Source organism: Schistocerca nitens, chromosome 1, assembly GCF_023898315.1.
Source record: "Schistocerca nitens isolate TAMUIC-IGC-003100 chromosome 1, iqSchNite1.1, whole genome shotgun sequence".
Lineage (NCBI taxonomy): Eukaryota > Metazoa > Arthropoda > Insecta > Orthoptera > Acrididae > Schistocerca > Schistocerca nitens.
In genome coordinates, this window is record NC_064614.1 from 645,320,593 (window position 1) to 645,340,021 (window position 19,429).

At 42.1% G+C, this 19,429-nt stretch overlaps 1 protein-coding gene across 1 annotated transcript in view; it reads right to left on the bottom strand.

Annotated features, from left to right (window-relative positions):
* LOC126258453 (sodium/calcium exchanger 1-like) overlaps positions 1–8,612 on the bottom strand; it is a 208,246-nt gene extending 199,634 nt beyond the window's left edge. The window contains exon 1 of the mRNA XM_049955645.1: positions 8,527–8,612. Within this exon, the coding sequence (XP_049811602.1) occupies positions 8,527–8,569 (43 nt within the window). The 5' untranslated portion in view covers positions 8,570–8,612. The remainder of the gene's footprint in view (positions 1–8,526) is intronic.
* Between the last annotated feature and the right edge of the window lie 10,817 nt (positions 8,613–19,429).

Here is a 19,429-nt window from a genome sequence, read left to right on the forward strand (position 1 = left end):
CGCATGAAAGTGCATTTGCTGACTGGGTGCGCCAACACAACAAGTTGCATTTATTGGAAATTTATCCCCTTTTTAAAATATCTGTTCAATCTTCCAACATGCAAGAAGTAGTGTGTGTTGTGCTGGAAAATACCTGTCAGCAAGTATTCCTCCATCTCTAATTATATTTTTTATCACAGTATGTGTATGTTGTTATACTGCAAAATGTCTCTCTGGTGGTTAGAAATATGGTACCTCTAATGAAATTCTGCATCTCAATAACTGAGACACAGTCCTCTTCAGTGACGCTACAATGAAAATTATATGTAATGAATTTAAACGCAAAAGACTATAAAATGTGGCCTTGTGAAGTGAAACTAAAGATGACGCATTTTATTTCTTACTGCAATACTACTTCCACATACGGAAGAAAGATAATTAAAGATGATCACGGGATCTTGTGAAACTGAATACTTGATAGAATTAAATATCACAACAGTTTTGTTCATAAAAACATGAGTTAAGTGGAATATGGATCGACGTAACATATTGATTATACTCTGTTTCGTATTCGCAAAGTGATCTGATTGGTAGTTGACAAATTGAAACAAGGGTAATGACTCGACTTTAATTGTGACTTTAAATGGATAACGCGATCTGACTATGATTAATACTAATGACAGTGGTTGTGAACTGAACCTGGAAGGAAACTACTACAATACGCTTTAATTTCAGAACAATAGCTGCTGCCGCGGGCCTGCAGAAAAGTAAGAGAAGCCACTCTAAAGATTCTTAGTGAAACTGCTGCGGAATACTCATCATAGACGTGTAGAAAAATCGAGATGGAGTGCCCAATGTGCCTCGGCGTCGAGTGAGTCGGAGGACATCCGTCGCCTTCTTTGATTTGGATACACCTTTGCACCCAGATTCCAAGTCCAAAAACCGAACCATTTTCGTGGGACGCGACCGAAAACGTTCGCACTCCTCCGTGGTTCACAACCGAATCTGTTGCTCCTCACACTATCAGCCAGCTTCCGCAGCTCGCGGTCTAGTCGCTAGCGTTGCTGCCTCTAGATCACGGGGTCTCTGGTTCGATTCCCGGCCGGGTTGGGGATTTTCTCTGCCCGGGGACTGGGTGTTTGTATTATCCTCATTATTTCATCATCATCATCATCATTCGTGACAGTGGCTAGATTGGGCTGTGAAAAAAAATTGGACTGTGTAAAAATTGGGACATTGTATGGGCGCTGATGACAGTGCAGTTGAGAGTCCCACAAACCAAACATCATCAAACTATCTGCCAGACCGCGGAAAGCCCCGCGTGCAATCTTCGCCAACAAAACTAAATCCGCCAATTGAAAACTTGGAAAACATTCCGGTTCCAGTTGCGCATCACTTTGCATACCGTACAGCTTCTCACCATAAGACGGGAAAAATACTGTTCCTCCACTGTGCCGGGGATACCATGTGGACAGATATTATTATTGATTTATAATTTTGCAGGTGCGCTTGGAGATGGGATACATGTCCTAAAACTTTCCTTCGCAGAAATTAATAGTTTTTACTAAAGTAGCGGATTTTATCAGTCAATGATGAATAACAGTTGTGGATGTCCCGCCCAGTGAAATGTGTGCCCTTTCAAGCTGCCAAGTGGACTGATGGCGATGTGATTGTGAGATGGAGACCTGAAGGAACAACCACAGCTGAATCAAGACCGGGCAAAGCTGATTTAGTGATGGGCAGGAACCGTCGAGCATTGCGGACGATGGATGTAAAAAATCGCCTGAAATGGACGGAAGAAATCACTCGTCAGTTCCAACGGGCTACCATCAGTTCGGCTAGCACAATGACTGTGCGCATGGAGTTAAAAACAATGGGGTACAATGGTGGAGTAGTTCCTCACAAGTCACAAATTTCAGTGGTCAGTGCTAAGCGACTCTTGAGGTGGTTCGAAGAGCGACGCCAGTGGACAGTGCATGATAGGAAAGCAATGTTTTGTAGTGAGGCATCACGATAGACCCTGTGGCAATCCTATGGGAGGGTTTAGATTTGGCGAATGCCTGGGAAACGTAACCTGTCGTGAGGTTTAGTGCGAATAGTGAAGTGGGGAGGAGGCCGTGTTACGATATGGTTGTGTTTTTCGTGGTTAGAGGGTCATCCCCTTTTTCTGCTTGAAAAAATGCTAAATGCGTGAGGATACGAACACATTTTACAGCACTGTGTAATGGCTGCAGCAGAGGAACGGTTCGGAGACGATGCTTTTATCAGCAAGGAAATGCACTCTGTCATAAAGCAGCATCTGTGAGGCACTGGTTTGAGGACAAAAACAGTTGTGAAATGGACTGGCCTGATCAGATTCATTCCCTGAACCGAGATCAACACCGCTGGGATGAGTCACATCGTTGACTAGGCTCCACACTCTAGCGTCCAACATGGCTACCTTCTCTTGAGGAAGAAAGGGGCTGCCACACCTCCACAAACATTCTGGCACATCACTGAATGTGTCTTCAGCAGACTTCAAGCCGTCATAAAGGCGAATATTGGACACATCACATTTTAATGTCTACTAGTAAGTGTCCGGATACTTTTGATCAAATAGTGCAAATTAGCCTGGCAACTGCGAATCTTGGACACTTGTTTCGGCACCACTCATCCACTCAAAACTTGTGATTTGGCGCTGTGACTCGCTTTAGAAGCAGAGCGTTATAAGGCTATTGCCAGCCTTCCGGATTATTTTCCATGGTTTTTCCTAAAAAAATTTAGGTGAATTCCAGAACGGTTGCTTTAAAAATCTCACGGCCCGTCGCCTTCTCCATCCTCGTCGTATCTGAGAGGTGCTCCGACTCCAACGCTTCGTCGACGTGACTCCGACCCCCAATCTTTATTATTTCAAGCACAATGAACAACTGACGGCGTAAGCGCTATATCTGATGCCGATGCTGGAGAAATTATAATTTTTATTGCAATTTTCAACACTACCGTCAGCTGTAATTTCATTATCAATTTTTTGGCAACCGCTTTCGACGATGCACTTCGTCATCATCAGGCACTATGAGTAATATAAAAGCACCTACATTAGCAACAGCATAACATAAAAAGCAAAATTGTACCTAGAATTAAAATATGTAATACGCAGATATTCTGTCGTTTAAAAACGTTCTGAACACAACCTTAAGAACTGTATTGTTTGTATTGCAAAATTCCGATTCCGATTTGTGTTTAATAATCCTGATATACGAACGCGCAGGCAGCATGTAATTCTTTCTACTTTTCCTGCTGCGTGCTATGTGCAACATAGATTCGTCCTATTCTAATGCCACTTTCTATTGTCTTCGGCTAATAGCTATTTTACGGTGAGTTCATCTCATGATTCTAGTCTACAGCTCTTACTCAGGTATCTTGAACTGTTACTAATTAACTCCGAAATACAGTCCACTTTATTGGGTAACGCTTGAAGTAAATAGTTCATTATTCTCGTATATTTCCGCAATCTTGTGATGGGATTCCACTAGAAGGCCGTTTTGCACGGTTAATGTTTTAAGAGCTCAATATGTTAAATGAATATTGATATGCCCTTCTTTCCTAGTATATTTTTGATGAGTCTTATGACATGGTTGCGTTGTTAACGCCTTATGCGTCACATAACATGCAACCACCCCCTTTCTTATTGTTTCACCTGATAAGACCCCATGCCATTTTTGACTCGAATAATTAGGATACTCATAAGTGGTTTCATTAATCCATATTGATATGGCTTTTCACATTGTTTTGATACGTTACTGTGTTCCAATAGTGTTGGCACTTTACGAAGAAGCACGTTCCATGATGATCCACTTATATCTCAACACTCAACACAGTGACAGTTTGGATGAGTTGTTCTTATTTTCATTAGATTGTCCTTTTCTCTCTGTCTTGTCTTCATACCAACGTGTATAGGCTTATGATAGGTTTTGTCCCCTATTATTTGTTTTGTTCCTTACGTATTTTATTTAGACTTTCTACTGTTGTCAGTTTTATTGCTGGTTACGACATAGACCAGTTGTATTGGTGTATGTACATCACACCACTAGATTATGTTTGTAGTCATGTTATACGCACGATCATACCCAAGGTTAGTGGATATTTAATTGCTAGATGTATTAACCACGTATTTTTAAATATGTCGTTTACTATGATGTGTATTGGCTTCCATACTTCTAGCCCTGCAAGTACGTACATTGGTAAGCTAACATACTTTGCATCCTTTCACTCTCTGATGTCATACGGAATAATATTTTGGGGTAAATCAACACTTAGACAAAAAGTATTCACTGCTCAAAAGAAAACGGTTAGAATGATGTGTGGGAATTCTTACAACAGCCTCACAGTACACATACTCACTAATGAAATTTGTTCTCAACAACATGGAACAGTTGAAAAACAACGTGACGTTTATGATTATATGATTATAATACCAGAAAAAAGAAAGTCTTACACTATCCTTTACTCAACCTATCTTTGGCACAGAAAGGAGTAAACTATGCTGCTATAAATTTTTTTGACAAATCACCAGATGAAATAAAATGTCTGACAGAAGTAATAGCTTCAAAAATAAACTGAAATCATATCTCCTTGGCAACTCCTTCTATACCATAGCACTTGAGACATTCCACATCATAACAGCTACCGTACCGTGCGATTGATCGGTGGAACACGCAACCAACCAACCGACCAACTAACTAACTAACTAACTGATTGGTTTTGTAATGGGACTTGTGTGTAGGTACTCATTTCTGTTTTCACGTTACTTTGTTTGTACAGAGATTGAGTTTTGCTGTATGTGACCGTGTACATAGCAGTGCTGACATAGAGTACAACATGATGATTCCCCCCCCCCCCATATATACTATGTGATCAAAAGCATCCGGACACCCCCAAAAACATACGTTTGTCATTTTAAGTGCATTGTGCTGCCACCTACTGCCAGCAGGAACTCCTTTTCAACGACCTCAATAGTCGTTAGACATTGTGATAGAGCAGAATGGGGCGCTCTGCGGAACTCACGGATTTCGAACGTGGTCACGTGATTGGGCGTCACTTGTGTCATAGTCTGTACGCGCGATTTCCACACTCCTAAACATCCCTAGGTCCACTGTTTCCGATGTGATAGTGAAGTGGAAACGTGATGGGACACGTACAGCACACAAGCGTACAGGCCGACCTCGTCTGTTGACTGACCGCCGACAGTTGAAGAGGAGCCGGCCGCGGTGGTCTAGCGGTTCTAGGCGCGCAGTCCGGAACCGCGCGACTGCTACGGTCGCAGGTTCGAATCCTGCCTCGGGCATGGATGTGTGTGATGTCCTTAGGTTAGTTAGGTTTAAGTAGTTCTATGTTCTAGGGGACTGATGACCACAGATGTTAAGTCCCATAGTGCTCAGAACCATTTGAAGTTGAAGAGGGTCGTAATATGTAATAGGCAGATATCTGTTCACACTATCACACAGGAATTACAGACTGCATCAGGATACACTGCAAGTACTATGAAAATTAGGGGGAGGTGAGAAAACTTGGATTTCATGGTCGAGCGGCTACTTATAAGCCAAAAATCACGCCGGTAAATGCCAAACGACGCTTCGCTTGGTGTAAGCAGCGTAAACATTGGACGATTGAATAGTGTAAAAACGTTGTGTAGAGTGACGAATCACGGTACACAATGTAGCGATCCGATAACAGGGTGTGGGTACTTCGAGTGCCCAGTAAACTTCGTCTGCCAGCATGTGTAGTGCCAACAGTAAAATTCGGTGGCGGTGGTGTTATGGTGTGATCGTGTTTTTCATGGAGGGGGCTCGCACCCCTTGTTGTTTTCCTCGGCACTATCACAGCACAGGCTTACATTGATGTTTTAAGCACCTTCTCGCTTCCCACTGTTGAAGAGTAATTCGGGGATGGAGGTTGCATCTTTCAACACGATCGACCACCTGTTCATAATGCGCGGCCTGTGGCGGAGTGGATGCACGTCAATAAAATCCCTTCAATGGACTGGCCTGTACAGAGTCCTGACCTCAGTCCTATAGAACACCTTGTGAACGTTTTGAAGCGCCGATTTTGTGCCAAGGCCTACCATCAGACATCGATATCGTCATCTCTCCTCAGGGCTACACGTCGCTTATAGTTGACTGGCTTTCCCCAAGAAAGCTTATAACACCTGATTGAACGTATGCCTGCGAAAGTGGAAGCTGTCATGAAGGGTAAGAGTGGGCAACACCATATTGAATTCCAGCATTACCAATGGAGGGCGCCACGAACTTGTAAGTCATTTTTAATCAGGTGTCCGGATACTTTTGATCACAATACACTTATTAAGGTTGTATGTAGATCGTTTGTAAACACAGAATAACTATGTATTACATATTTTAATTCCAGGTACAATTTTGCTTTTGATGTCATGCTGTTGCTAATCTAGCTGCCTTTATGTTATTTTTAGGGCCTGACGATGACGAAGTGTATCGTCGAAAAGGGTTGCCAAATAAACTGATAATGAAATTACAGCTGACGGTAGTGTTCAAAATTGTAATACTCCTGTCAGGTGTGATCCTCTTCTCCTACATAACAAGGATGGACATGCCGAAATTATAATTTTGACTGGCTTTAGGTTGGCCTCAATAGTTGTAAGAGGTTGGTAGGTACATTAGGTTTCAACGTGCCGTCGACGTCGAGGTCATTGGAGATGGAGCACAAGCTGGAACTGAGGAAGGATGAGGAAGGTGATCGAGTGTGTCCTTTCTAGCGAACTATCTCGGCATTTGCTTAACGATTTAAGGAAACTATGGAACACCTAATTCTCGATGGGGGGGACGAGGATTTGAATCGCCATGTAGGTTTAGTATCGTCAATCAGCACTACATGGCTGGTTCCAACAGCTGGAGCCGAGAGAGAGAAATTTTTCTTTTATCGAACATAATCTTACAATCTTTCGTCGCACACTTGTGCTCAGCTCCCATTGGAATTTTTAGATTTCTTGATTTCACGTGTTTTTCGTACGCAGTAGAGTGTTCTTCAGAGGTTCGCATAAACCGTGCCATTTAATTGGTCTCACATTCTCAGAGAATTTTGTAAATTTTATCTGGACATAGCAGTTGCCTGATTTCCTTGGGCAGCATAAGAATGGTACTAATAGAAAACTCTATTAGTTATTTTCGTAGCATTTTTACTATGACTGCGTATATAGCCCAGTCATGGCTTCATCATTCGGTCTTGAGCTGTTACCTAAGGACATTCATTGCGGTGTCATCATGACATTGTGGTATCGTCTCCAAAACAAATCAGCAAAATTCACTGGGAGAATATAAGTTTCAACAAAAATATTCTTCTGTTTATCTATGATCTATCTTCTATATCAGTAGCCCCACATATTATAAATTAAAGTCCTATGCCGATGTTTCTGTCCGTATGTTCGGGTTTATCTTAGGAAATATTGTAGAGATTTTGATACGGTTTTCACTAACAGAGACGCTGATTCACGAGGAAGGTTTGCGTGTTTCGTCTGGCCGTAAACATGCTATGGAGGGGGTAGGAGGGTGGGCATAAATTACAATTAATATCTCACTATACTTCCCACAGATACGTGTTTTGGCTTGTTGACATCACAATAAAGATCTTTATATAACAATTGCATTACTGATGGTGCGGTGACTTCTAAATGTGTATCGACGATGTAAAAACGCTACTGAAAAGACTAGCCAAATTATGTAATTAAGTTTTTCATTTATTTCGCAGTTTAGATTTTGCCAAGTAATAGCCACTGTGTTTATCAGGAAATGTCTGGCGAGGATGTCGATGTGAGAAGTATCACAAGCTACCGAGAATGGTGGGTGCGAACGTGATATTTAGTCGAGGTGAACATCACATTACATGCAAACCAGCACCATCTGGGCGACGTCATGATACACTTATAGTGATTGCTGGACAGAAGAAAGAGGACCCACCTTTCGCGGAAGACGCTAAAAAGAAACACGAGATTTCGGTACGGGTGTGGGAAAAGACGTGTCATCAGTCACGCAACTACTGACGGTCCGCTGATCGTACCGTATTTGGAAGACGTCGTCGCCTCACGCAAAGTCAAGAAGTGAATGACACAGCATTACATGGAAATACGGACTGCAGCGACTTATACAGCTAGCAATAAATATTATGGCGAACATCTGTCGTCAGTCAAAAGCAACAAGTGTTGTGTCGTGACCACGGAGCTACGATACGAACCTGTCGATGCATTTCGTCTGTTGAGTTGTCGAAGGTAGTGTGGCCACTGAAAAGTGTACGAGTAGTGTCAAAAAAGGTATCAGTAGTCGCATTCATAGTGTACATGTTGTATGTTGTAGAAGGACTGTGGTGAACATGTTTTCGAAATGAAATCGTGAGTGTGTGTAACAGAATAGCAGTTCAGAACTTTTGGTTACTTTACGGGACACTGGTGAGTCTGAATGAATGGGTGAGTTCGATGGCGTGTGTGAAACAGCAAAGGCAGCGGCTGCGGCTGCGGCTGCGGCGCCCGTAGGAAATGTTACTCACCGCCTAGCATTCGCGGTTCGCCCAGCTGCACGTAGAAGAGCATGTCCTTCTCGTAGCTGTCCTCGTCTACGATGTGCAGCGTGATAAACTTCCTGCAACACACAGTCAACAGAGCCTGCCTTAGTAAGTGCTTACCAATTACTCCTCTGCATTGTGTAGTCCGACTACCCCATCCAGACAGTGTACCATTAAAGGCGGTTGGTCATAATACGATGGTTGGAACTTTAATAGTGGCAACTATTTATTTACAGCTCGTACAAAATAGATACGTGTTTCAAAGTTTTACTGGCCTTCGAAGTAGTTACCAGCGTTGTGTATAACCCGTTGCCAGCGATGTGGAAGTCGTAGGATACTCTTAGCAGTGCCAGATGTGTTGACAGTTCGAGCGGCGCGGTCTATTGCCCGATGAATTTGTAGCAGTTCTGAAGCGAATGCCGTGAAGTGTTTCGTTCAGTTTAGAAATCGAGTTGAACTCACGAGGGCTTAAGTCAAGGGAGTGCAGTAGGTGGTACAGCGCTTAGCAGCCCCATCAGTCAAACAAATCGGTAACAGCTTGCACTGTACGTGCTTGAGCATTGCCCTGCAAACTGATGGTCAGGTCCTGCAGAAAGTGTCATCACTTCTGTCTCTATGTTGTTCACTTTTGGAACACAACCTACGACCAGCTTAGAGACAGAATTGATTACTGTGTTTCCATCGATTGTGCGCAAGCCGGTGACGTGGAACGGGCGTGTCCATTTGCTCGAAGGTAAGGTAGGTATGTCAACAAGGTGTGCTATCAGCGACAATAGTAGATTCCATTGCATAGGGTTTCCACAGTAGTGTTTCCACTATTTAAGTTCCAACCTTCGTATCTTCAATTTCTTATTTTTTTGGCAGATCTGAATCTGCAGTCCTGGTGAACTCTGAAATCCCCGTGCCGCAGTACTGTAGCATATCGCTAGAAGAGCCAAAAAAGATGTTTTATGTGCCGTTCTATAAGGTTTCCTGTGTCAGCGGTAAAGGTTGATTGTCGTCCATATTAGAGGAAAAACGAAGCTTAAAATGTAATTTTATTGGCGGCCGGAGTGGCCGAGCGGTTCTAGGCGCTACAGTCTGGAACCACGCGACCGCTACGGTCGCAGGTTCGAATCCTGCCTCGGGCATGGATGTGTGTGATGTCCTTAGGTTAGTTAGGTTTAAGTAGTTCTAAGTTCTAGGGGACTGATGACCTTAGAAGTTAAGTCCCATTGTGCTCAGAGCCATTTGAACCATTTTTTTGTAATTTTATTCCCAAATAGATAGTAAAATTTCAAATTAGTGGTGTAAAATTCAGTCGAAGATTATTTACTGTCTGTAGTGACAAAGCCGGCCGGCGTGGCCGAGCGGTTCTAGGCGCTACAGTCTGGAACCACGCGACCGCTACGGTCGCAGGTTCGAATGCTGCCTCGGGCATGGGTGTGTGTGATGTCCTTAGGTTTAAGTAGTTCTAAGTTCTAGGGGACTGATGACCTCAGAAGTTAAGTCCCATAGTGCTCAGAGCCATTTTTTTGTAGTGACAAAACACGAAGTATAACCGAAGCAGCCGAGTTCAGCTGCTGCACCAAGCCGTCTTTTTTCATAAACCCGTAGCACTCATATTACGTTATTTCTCTTGTGAGCTCGAACGGCGTTTCCCATTGCCAATTGGCCTCGAAAAAGGCGCGGCTTATAGAACCTTTCTTTCGACTAACTCTACCCATGCATTCCAAAATCATAACATATAGAAGGCTTCAACTTTATGGCGAATCAAAGTATTCTATGTGGATTGGAAGAAAAACCGAAAGACACAGTAATAACACACGGTCTAAAGCATAAACTTTTTGTCATATTGAAAAACATTATTATCCCTGTCGTTACAAATCAGTATCACCTCGACAAAATGTGAATAGGTATTCAAAGTTTCCGGAAATGTATTAATTACCTATATATCGTTCTGCACAGTGGCATTCAATGTATACCCAGTTGCAGAGTAATAGCCGTAAGTTCAGTTTTCGTTACCAGTGACAGCCTCTGAAAGGAAAACTTGGATCGCCTTGAAACTGTCGTCAGATTTCACTGCAGACTTTCAGTGATGTTGCTCCTGATCGGCGTGGCACAAACTTCACCACAATCCTTCTCATGTTCAGCTCTTCTGATGGAATACACTGACTTCTACTACCACTTATTCAAAAGACGTTGCAGAGGTGCTGGATAGCTTGTCTATGATTTTTCAGGATCTGATCTGCGCTATTATGTACATTTTCTGGTGCGATGCCAATTGATAGCCGACTAGAACGGTCGTCATCATGAGTCGATGTTCGGCCGCTGTCTCGAAAAGCTTTGTTTCAACATTTGGTGCATTTCTGCAGCCGTTTTCCCAAGTTTAGTGCAAAAATTCATACCGACACGCTGAAGGTTGAAGTCAGCCATCGCTGTACCGCAAATCACGGAAACGACGTTTGAAATATGCTCACCAACGACTAACCAAACCACTCACGGCTCCAAGTCACTCTCCATGCTAATACAAGAAGGGTGTATGGAGAGACACCTAGTATTTCTGTGTACCCATAAATTTTGGGCACTTTCGGATACCACCCTACGTTTCACTTCAGCTACGTTCAAAATCAGATTTACAGCGAGTGTTTAAAGCGACGGATATCGACAGTAGGTTTTATGGCTCATTCAACGCAACTGTGTTGCATATGCCGAGAAAAGAATCATACCGTGAAGAAGATAGTATGGGGACTGTTAGAGCATGTCCATGCCACCGTTGGTTAGATTAAGTTCAGACAGCGAGATTGTGGCTAAATCGTTATTATAAGGGACGATCAAAAACTTCCCGTGCGAAGGCTGTACAGTCCACGGTATGCCAACAACACAAAACTGTCGTGAGAATTGAGGGAGTCGTCCCACTGCGGCACCAGTTTGAAGATACCCATTTGGTAAACACAACTCCGTAAATTTCTGCAGCACATACTCGTCCGGCAGGAATTATCGACCTTTGAAGGCCTTTTTTAAGGGACCGAAGGTGTGATACTCGCCCAGGGGGAGATCACAACTATAAGGCCGGTGCTAGAATTGGCTTGAGTTGGCGTAACTTCTGCGTTACACCATTTGCGATATGAGGGTATCCGTTATCATGAAGCAGCAGCACCTCTTGTCCACAACGGTAGCTTTCGACAGACATGCTGCCTCACACACATTACTCATTCACCGACGGTTGTCTACCGAAATTTGTACTTCGGTAGCCATGAAACAACAGTACACTGGTTCTGTTTGGACGCATTTGGCAAGAACATCGTCGTAGTTCACGTTTCTTTATTTACCGTACGCATTTCGGAAATACGCGAATGCCTCGCTAATGCTTGACTACATGTCGGTTTTTATATACTCACATCGGAGTCGCGCTACCTTGCATCCAATGGGCAAAACTTCCACATACGGAAAACTTTTGATCGCCCTTTATGCTTCAATGTGGGTAAATAGTTATTACTTCAGGTCTCGAACGTTTGTAATATTAAAGAGATTGGAAGGTAAAATCGTCACGAAAACGTAAACTAATCTGAAAACCACAGCGCTTCACTGGGCATGGTCCGGTTGCAGGTGATATGTCCTCGCCTTGCGTCAGCCATTGAAATGATTTTCATCTGATCAGTTATAGAGGGAATTACATGTGAACGTGGGCTCCGAACCACGATACTGCTCGACATTATTATTAAAAAAAAAAAAAAACAACATTGCCAAGGGGAAAGAAGTGATCAGCGATGGATAAAATCCTAAGACTAACAGGAGATCGAATCCGAGACCTACGGATCTATGGTTCGGCACCTCCCTTTTTCTTTCTTTCATATTATCTGTTTATTCGTAGTTTTTCTTCAGAGGTTCTCTGCGGATGTAGCAAGACGCCACTCAAATTCCATCTATGAAAACTTAAATTCTTTCTATTACAGAGGATGGCCAGTCTCCTGACCGAACACGCTGAGCTATTGTGCTGGCGGCATCCACTGAGCCACCGAGGAGGTTGCGCAGGTTATAGGAGCAAACGAAAGGGGCGACTAGAGGACAGTGAAACACAGGTCCGGAAACCAACGGTTTCCTCCATATGACGTATTATAACTCAGTATGTTTAAAAGAGTAAACCGCCATTTAATTGTGCATTACTATATTCATCTTTCGCACTGTCCAGATGCCAGTATAGTATGCAATGCTAAAAAATGTTAGACCATTATTATGTCATATCTGTTAAGGGAGCCTTAACAATATGACGTAATAATGGTCTCACAACTTTTAGCATTGTACTTGATAACAGCATAAAATCTTAAATCTAGATAGTACAAAAAGTACATCTAGCAATACACAGTCAAATGACCATTTAGTCTTTTAAACAGTATTGCATGACTGTGACTCATCATCGAAAACGTTTTACAACTGAGTACACTAACATCTTGTAATAGTGTCCCCGAGGAAACAAACTGCAGATAAGCACTTGAGGATAAACACATTACAACAAGCGTCCCACATGACCCCGCCGTCTATAGGAAGCCAAGCTTCACGATGTCTCAAAATCGATGCCCGTACAATTAAAAAAATTTCAAGTGAGTTTCGAAAGCTTTAATAACCATCCACATTGCGTTCCCAGAATTCATCGACACTATCAACAGGGCTGAAGAACAACAAAGTTTTTGAGTATCACCACGCAAAAATTCCAACGGGTTCAAGTCGGGAGATCGGGAGATGTGGAAGATGTAATGGCGAGACACGACCGATATACTAGTTGTCGAAAAGCTATTTACCGAATGGTGATAAAATCAAAAGAGGACACTTTATATGATGTTTCGAACTAAATGTAGCCTTAGCTATTACTAGTGTCATAAAATTGGCGTTGCAGCACTTGTGCATACGTCGTATCGGGGAAACCATTGATTTCCAGACCTATGTTTACTTGTATTATGTGCTTGTTTCTTTGTCCTCTACTTGCCCTATCGCTTGTACCTATAACACTAAAAAAAAAAAAAAAAAGGTTCAAATGGCTCTGAGCACTATGCGACATAACTTCTGAGGTCATAAGTCCTCTAGAACTTAGAACTACTTAAACCTAACTAACCTAAGGACGTCACACACATCCAAACCCGAGGCAGGATTCGAACCCGCGACAGTAGCGGTCGCGCGGTTCCAGACTGTAGCGCCTAGAACCGCTCGGCCACCCCGGACGGCGTGCTGAGTGATTATTGAACGTATGAAAATGGGAGAGAAGTAGGAAAAAGTACTTTATATTGGCAAATTTCGTAATTACTGAAAACTAGCGTATACATTTGCCTGGAACTTGTAAATTAACTAAATAAAATAAAAAGGAGTCGGGCTTTACAAGTTTTACCAACGAAGGCAGGAAAGAACAACAGCTAAAAGCGTGGCTGTTTTACAGAGCATAGTTTTGAAAAAGCCACCGCACTGACGCTAACACTTATTGTAATACGTACGTTACATCTGAAATTAGTTAGAGGAAGTCAAATACCACTAAGTCCCGCGTGAAAATACGTTAAAGTCTTCGTGGTAGTAAAACTCCATGACTTTGACACGAATCGAAAAAAAGAAAATGTGAAGATAATGCCAATGAGAATTCGTAAGGCGTATATCGTGTGGCACTGTGGACAAAACGTAGTACATATTTTTTGCAAGTAGTTGTTTGATTCTGTTATTGCCGGCCGCTGTGGTCGAGCCGTTCTAGACGCTTCTGTCCGGAACCGCGTGGCTACTACGGTCGCAAGTTTGAATCCTGCCTCGTGCCTGGATGTGTGTGATGTCCTTAGGTTAGTTAGGTTTAAGTAGTTCTAAGTTCTAGGGTACTGATGACCTCAGATGTTAAGTCCCATTGTGCTTAGAACCATTTGAACCATTTGATTCTGTTATTTCTTACGCACTATTTCCGTCACTATTTTTCAAATATTTAGTAACTGAATACCGAACATGTGTTATATAGCAAGACGTCTCTCAAATTCCATGGATGAAAACGTAACTTCTTTTTATTACAGAGGATGGCCAGTCTCCTGACCGCCATTAATAATATAAACTTAACAGCCCACTGTAGGTAGACTGGAAGATATTGAAAAATGTACGAGTCAAGTAAAAAAAAATATTGATATTGTTTAATGTAAGCCGAAATTTCTGTAGAGGAGAGTGCTGCATTTAGAAGTTAGTGTACCTGGGAACACACGATGTTTTTTGGTTGGTACGTCAGTCTAGGAACTGATTTTACAATAACTTGAAGAAATACACTCTGAAGATCGTCATAAGCAGTTTCCGCCATTTTGTACAGTTTTTGTTGTCGGTAGAATGAAGTTGTGATTTGCGCATTTGTAAATATTTCAAGTTCTACACGTGTAAGTACTGTATAATATATTAAAACTATTTGGAATATACTTTTAATTCTTCAGGTACGATAATTTATGCTGAATAATATGCTATACGTTTTTTAGAATTATTTATATAGGGTGAACATTAATAAAACCGGCAAACTGCAGGCACGGATCCCTGACAGGAAATGGAGAAAAAATACTCTATGAGCATGTGTCCGGAAATGCATCGTTGCCACTGTAGATGGCGCTGACGAATGATAGTTTCTCTTAGCAGGTGCCGTGTGTTGTGTGTTTCTTGTGTGTTGCAGGCTGTGTGATTGATGTGGTGTACAGTATGCACCAGAAGGTCTGGTATTCATGTCGGGAACAGTCGGAGATGGTATTTGTGTACGGCCCAGCAGATGGAAAAGGTCGGGAGGCAGCACGGTTGTACTCTCACGGACACCAACCACATCTCTCAACATTTCAAGCGGATTTGGGCGTTTCTGTGATCATGAGTCCTTTCAGATGGGCGAACGTACAGGGATTAGGCGAACTATGCTTACACCAGATCTGGAGTATCGGGTTCTACAGGATATCGAGACGTGCCCTAGTAAAAGCTCCAGGCAAGTGCCTGCCAACATGGGGTACGCTAAAATACGATTATGTGTGTCCTACATGACAACCGCTACTATCCCTATCACCGGCAACACACGAGGAACACGCCGCACGTGGTCAGAGGAACTGTCATTCGTCAGCGCCATCTACCGTTGCAACGATGCATTTCCGGACAGTTTCGTAAGACCTTCTTTCTTCCATTTCCAGTAAGGAATCTGTCCCTGTAGTTTGTCCGTTTTGTTCGTGTTCACGCTGCATAACATGAGGACAGTTACGCCATACTTAGTCGTGCACCATCTTGTACCTAGAAACAGAAGGTCTTTTACCAAGGAACACGCGATACTTGCGGATGAAATGAGTCTCTTTAATGTACTAACAGTTTTAGCTGCCTTGAAAATGGAAGTCTGTGTTACTTTCAAACAGCTTATATTCTAAAATGTTTTAACTTGTAGCTAGTTTTTGACAATAAATCTGCTTAATTTGATTTCATTTGCTAATTATTTACGTGTAGTAGACTAATGATGTGTTAAAGAAATAATTAAATACAGTATTGATAAGAGTCTCGATTGCAATGCTTTTAAATTTCAGTAGAATATTTGTTGCTTGGTACATGACCGTGTTGTACCTTTGAACATTTTTTCACATTTAGAAAAACGTAAATTTTTGGTAGTAACTTTTTTAATTTCGGAAAAGAATACATAAAAATGAATGCCATAATTTAAAAACGAGATAAGAAAATAAATTAAACTTCTATTACAGGGCTGCCTAGAGGAAAGTCTGAAAGTGTACCAAGCTGCAGCACTCCCCTCTACAATTTTCTTTCTGCGATCTTAGAAATCAAAAGAGCAAAAATACCCAAAAGATTCTTAAACAATGAGAAAATCTCAACTTTGAAAATGAAAGGTGTCATAGCGTTCTTTAGATTCGAATGGCAATTAGAATCTGCGTGACAGTCCAAATGGAAGCACTTGAAATTTGATACTATAGGACCGTGTTGTAAATGTATATGATCATATAAATTACATAATGAAGTGGTAAGAATGGTTAGACGAAGGGAGAAACTGACGGGAAACCCTTATCAGAACAAGTGAGACGTATGCTTGGACTATCTGATCTGGCGGTGAAGCGACGGGAAAAAGTATACAGAACGGCGACAAAGATTGGATGATGCTTTGAACATTGTTGAGTGTATTGAGTCCAGGAGGCATTCCGAAGGGAACAGCACGCATCGGAAAGAAGTGAAGGGTAGTAGGAAGAATTATGAATATAAAAAAGAAGAAAGTTAAGGTCAGACGCACATTGGATTACGATACCGCTTGCGAAGCAGAAGTTGATGTCAACCGCCAGGCAGCTTCGACGGTACTCTAACTCCTGATGTAAAAAGATGCAGAAATGCTTATCTGTACCTGTTTTTATTAGTTCTTAGTAACGGTATCAACGATACTATCGGCGACAGTTTATCGGAATCTCCGCACAGATTGCTGTTACGTGGTTAATTGAAACCCACGCCATGAGCTTAAAAAAATCAGGAAAATGGGCTTCCCCTCGGAACGAACTCTTTGCCGTTAAATGAGGAAGATGTTCAGTGAACTACTGGAATAATTACTTGGGCTTTCCTCGGTAGTTTGTAAGAGTAACTGCCACTTCAAAACCATTTAAATGCAAATTACGTTATCTACATATTCGCTTATATGCCCTTCGTCCGCACTGCTACCGCCTGTAGTAATGAAATTCTAAGGTTATGTCGACAGCGAAGACGTCAACATTGTAAGTTATACGGAAGGTAAGTCCGTTTCCTTTACCGGAATTCACATTGAACGAATAATGAAGGGAAATGCATTTGGTTAAAGAAAATTAGCGTAAGACTCGCCGAAATATCTTTCGTTTTTAAAATTCTTGAGAACTGTGAAGTATATAGAGACCTATCTTCAACAGAAAGTAATGAAGATTTGCTCTTATCATCCCACAATTTTTAACTACTTAGTAATAATACAGAACACTTATGAAAATAACGGTTAGCGTAGAACTGTCAAATATATTTCTTAGAAAAAGTAATTAATTTTCTAGGAGTAAGTAATATTAACTCAGTAGTTATTTATTAACAGTTACTTATGGAACTGTCTTCTTCCTGACCTGAGCATCCTTGTCATTGACATCTGCTCAGAGAAGTTGACTTAAATTCGCACTGCTGTCAAGTTCTTTTCCGTGTTCTGAGGATAACTGATAAGCTGACTGAAGAAGAAATAGGGGTGCTGGTATGGAACAGCCGACCTTAACTGCGGGGAGAATGGTGTGCTGGCCACGTGCCACTTTACACTTGGCGGCATCCAGTGACGTCTGTGGTAGAAGACAATACACGTACGGCACATTTGTTGAATGCTGACTAAACGCAAATGAACGAATGAATTTATCGACAACTTTTATGCCGTTTTAAAAAAGAATCCAAACTGAATTTGTACGCCTCTATCTTGCTATGGGTGAGGCAGAGATGTAAAAACAGAATCCCTCTTCAAGGCTGAAATCTACTGATTGTAAAAGCCTCAGACGAAATTCACTGAAATAAAAGGAGAATACGTCGAAAAATAAATGTTTATTTAACCTGAAACACGTATGATTTTACCTAAGAGGCAGCGAAATATTCAGCTAGTCTTCGTAAACAGCAAATTTGTTTTCGAGTTGCGTCAAGTAATGCGACTGATAGCGAAGACTCAACAATTTTTATTCCACATTTTAGATTTATCCCTCTCGCCTCATCTGAGAGCGATCCCCGGTAGCTGAGTGGTCGGTACGGCAGCTCAGCGTGTTCGGTCAGAGATCTGGCTGGCCTCTGTAATGAAAAAAACGAGAGGAAGGATCAAAAAATGACCTTAACAGATGTCATGTGGCGTCCACAACGATCAACAACGAACAAAATGAAAAAAAAAAAGTGGTCAGTGCGACAGAATGCCAATCCTAAGGGCACGGGTTCGATTCCCGGCTGGGTCGGAGATTTTGTCCTCTCAGGGACTGGTTGTTGTGTTGTCCTCATCATCATCATCATCATTTCATCCCCATCGATGCGCAAGTCGCCGAAGTGGCGTCAAATCGAAAAACTTGCATCCGGCGAACGGTCTACCCGACGGGAGGCCCTAGTCACACGACATTTACATTTATCTGAGCGTGATGTGATTGACAACGATGCAGACATTCCGCTCTTCATCTTACTGTTTTCAGAATACAAATATCAATATAAAGTAATTAAAAAACTGAAAAATTTACGTGTGTTTTAAGAGCTTGATGGATGACTTTTACTGATTATTTAAAAAATATAGTTGTTGATGTTTTTTCTCGTTTACGAGTAAAAAATGGCGCAGAATATGAGAGGACCTTGATATGTAGCATTGCATTAGCACGGAAAAAGGAAAGACCTGCACTTAGTAGATTAGAGGTTGCACAGAGTCGTAGGGTGTGGCTATATACAAAGTGGTTAGGTAGGTTGTTACCTGGAGAGGAGGATAGATGTTGGAGTGAGTCGTGGGAAACCGAAATTGGTTAGAGGACAGAGATGAGGGAGTACCAAGAAAGGATATAGGGGAAAATTCAATAAAATTGGAGGGAGGAGGAGATTGTGGAGTGTGGATAGGTATAGGATTCGTGGAATGTGTCACTATACTCGCAGCAGCGTTCGGTGTTCGAAATCAGGAAAGCGAAAATGGTGTTTTTGAACTCGAGTATGCGGATGGTGTAGGATATACGGAGGAGTTCAATGTGGTCGAGAAGTGGGGTGAAGCTGATAATATGGTAAAGGAATCACGTCTGGGAAGGTAAATGAATGAGGCACGGAAAGTGAAAGTTCAAGAATTTGGAGGGAATGATAGAATTTTGATGGAGTGGATATTCAAGCAACAATAATATAGGGCAACATCTGTCGGATCAAGCTATTCTGGGTGTGCCGGACAGTGGAGGATTGCTAT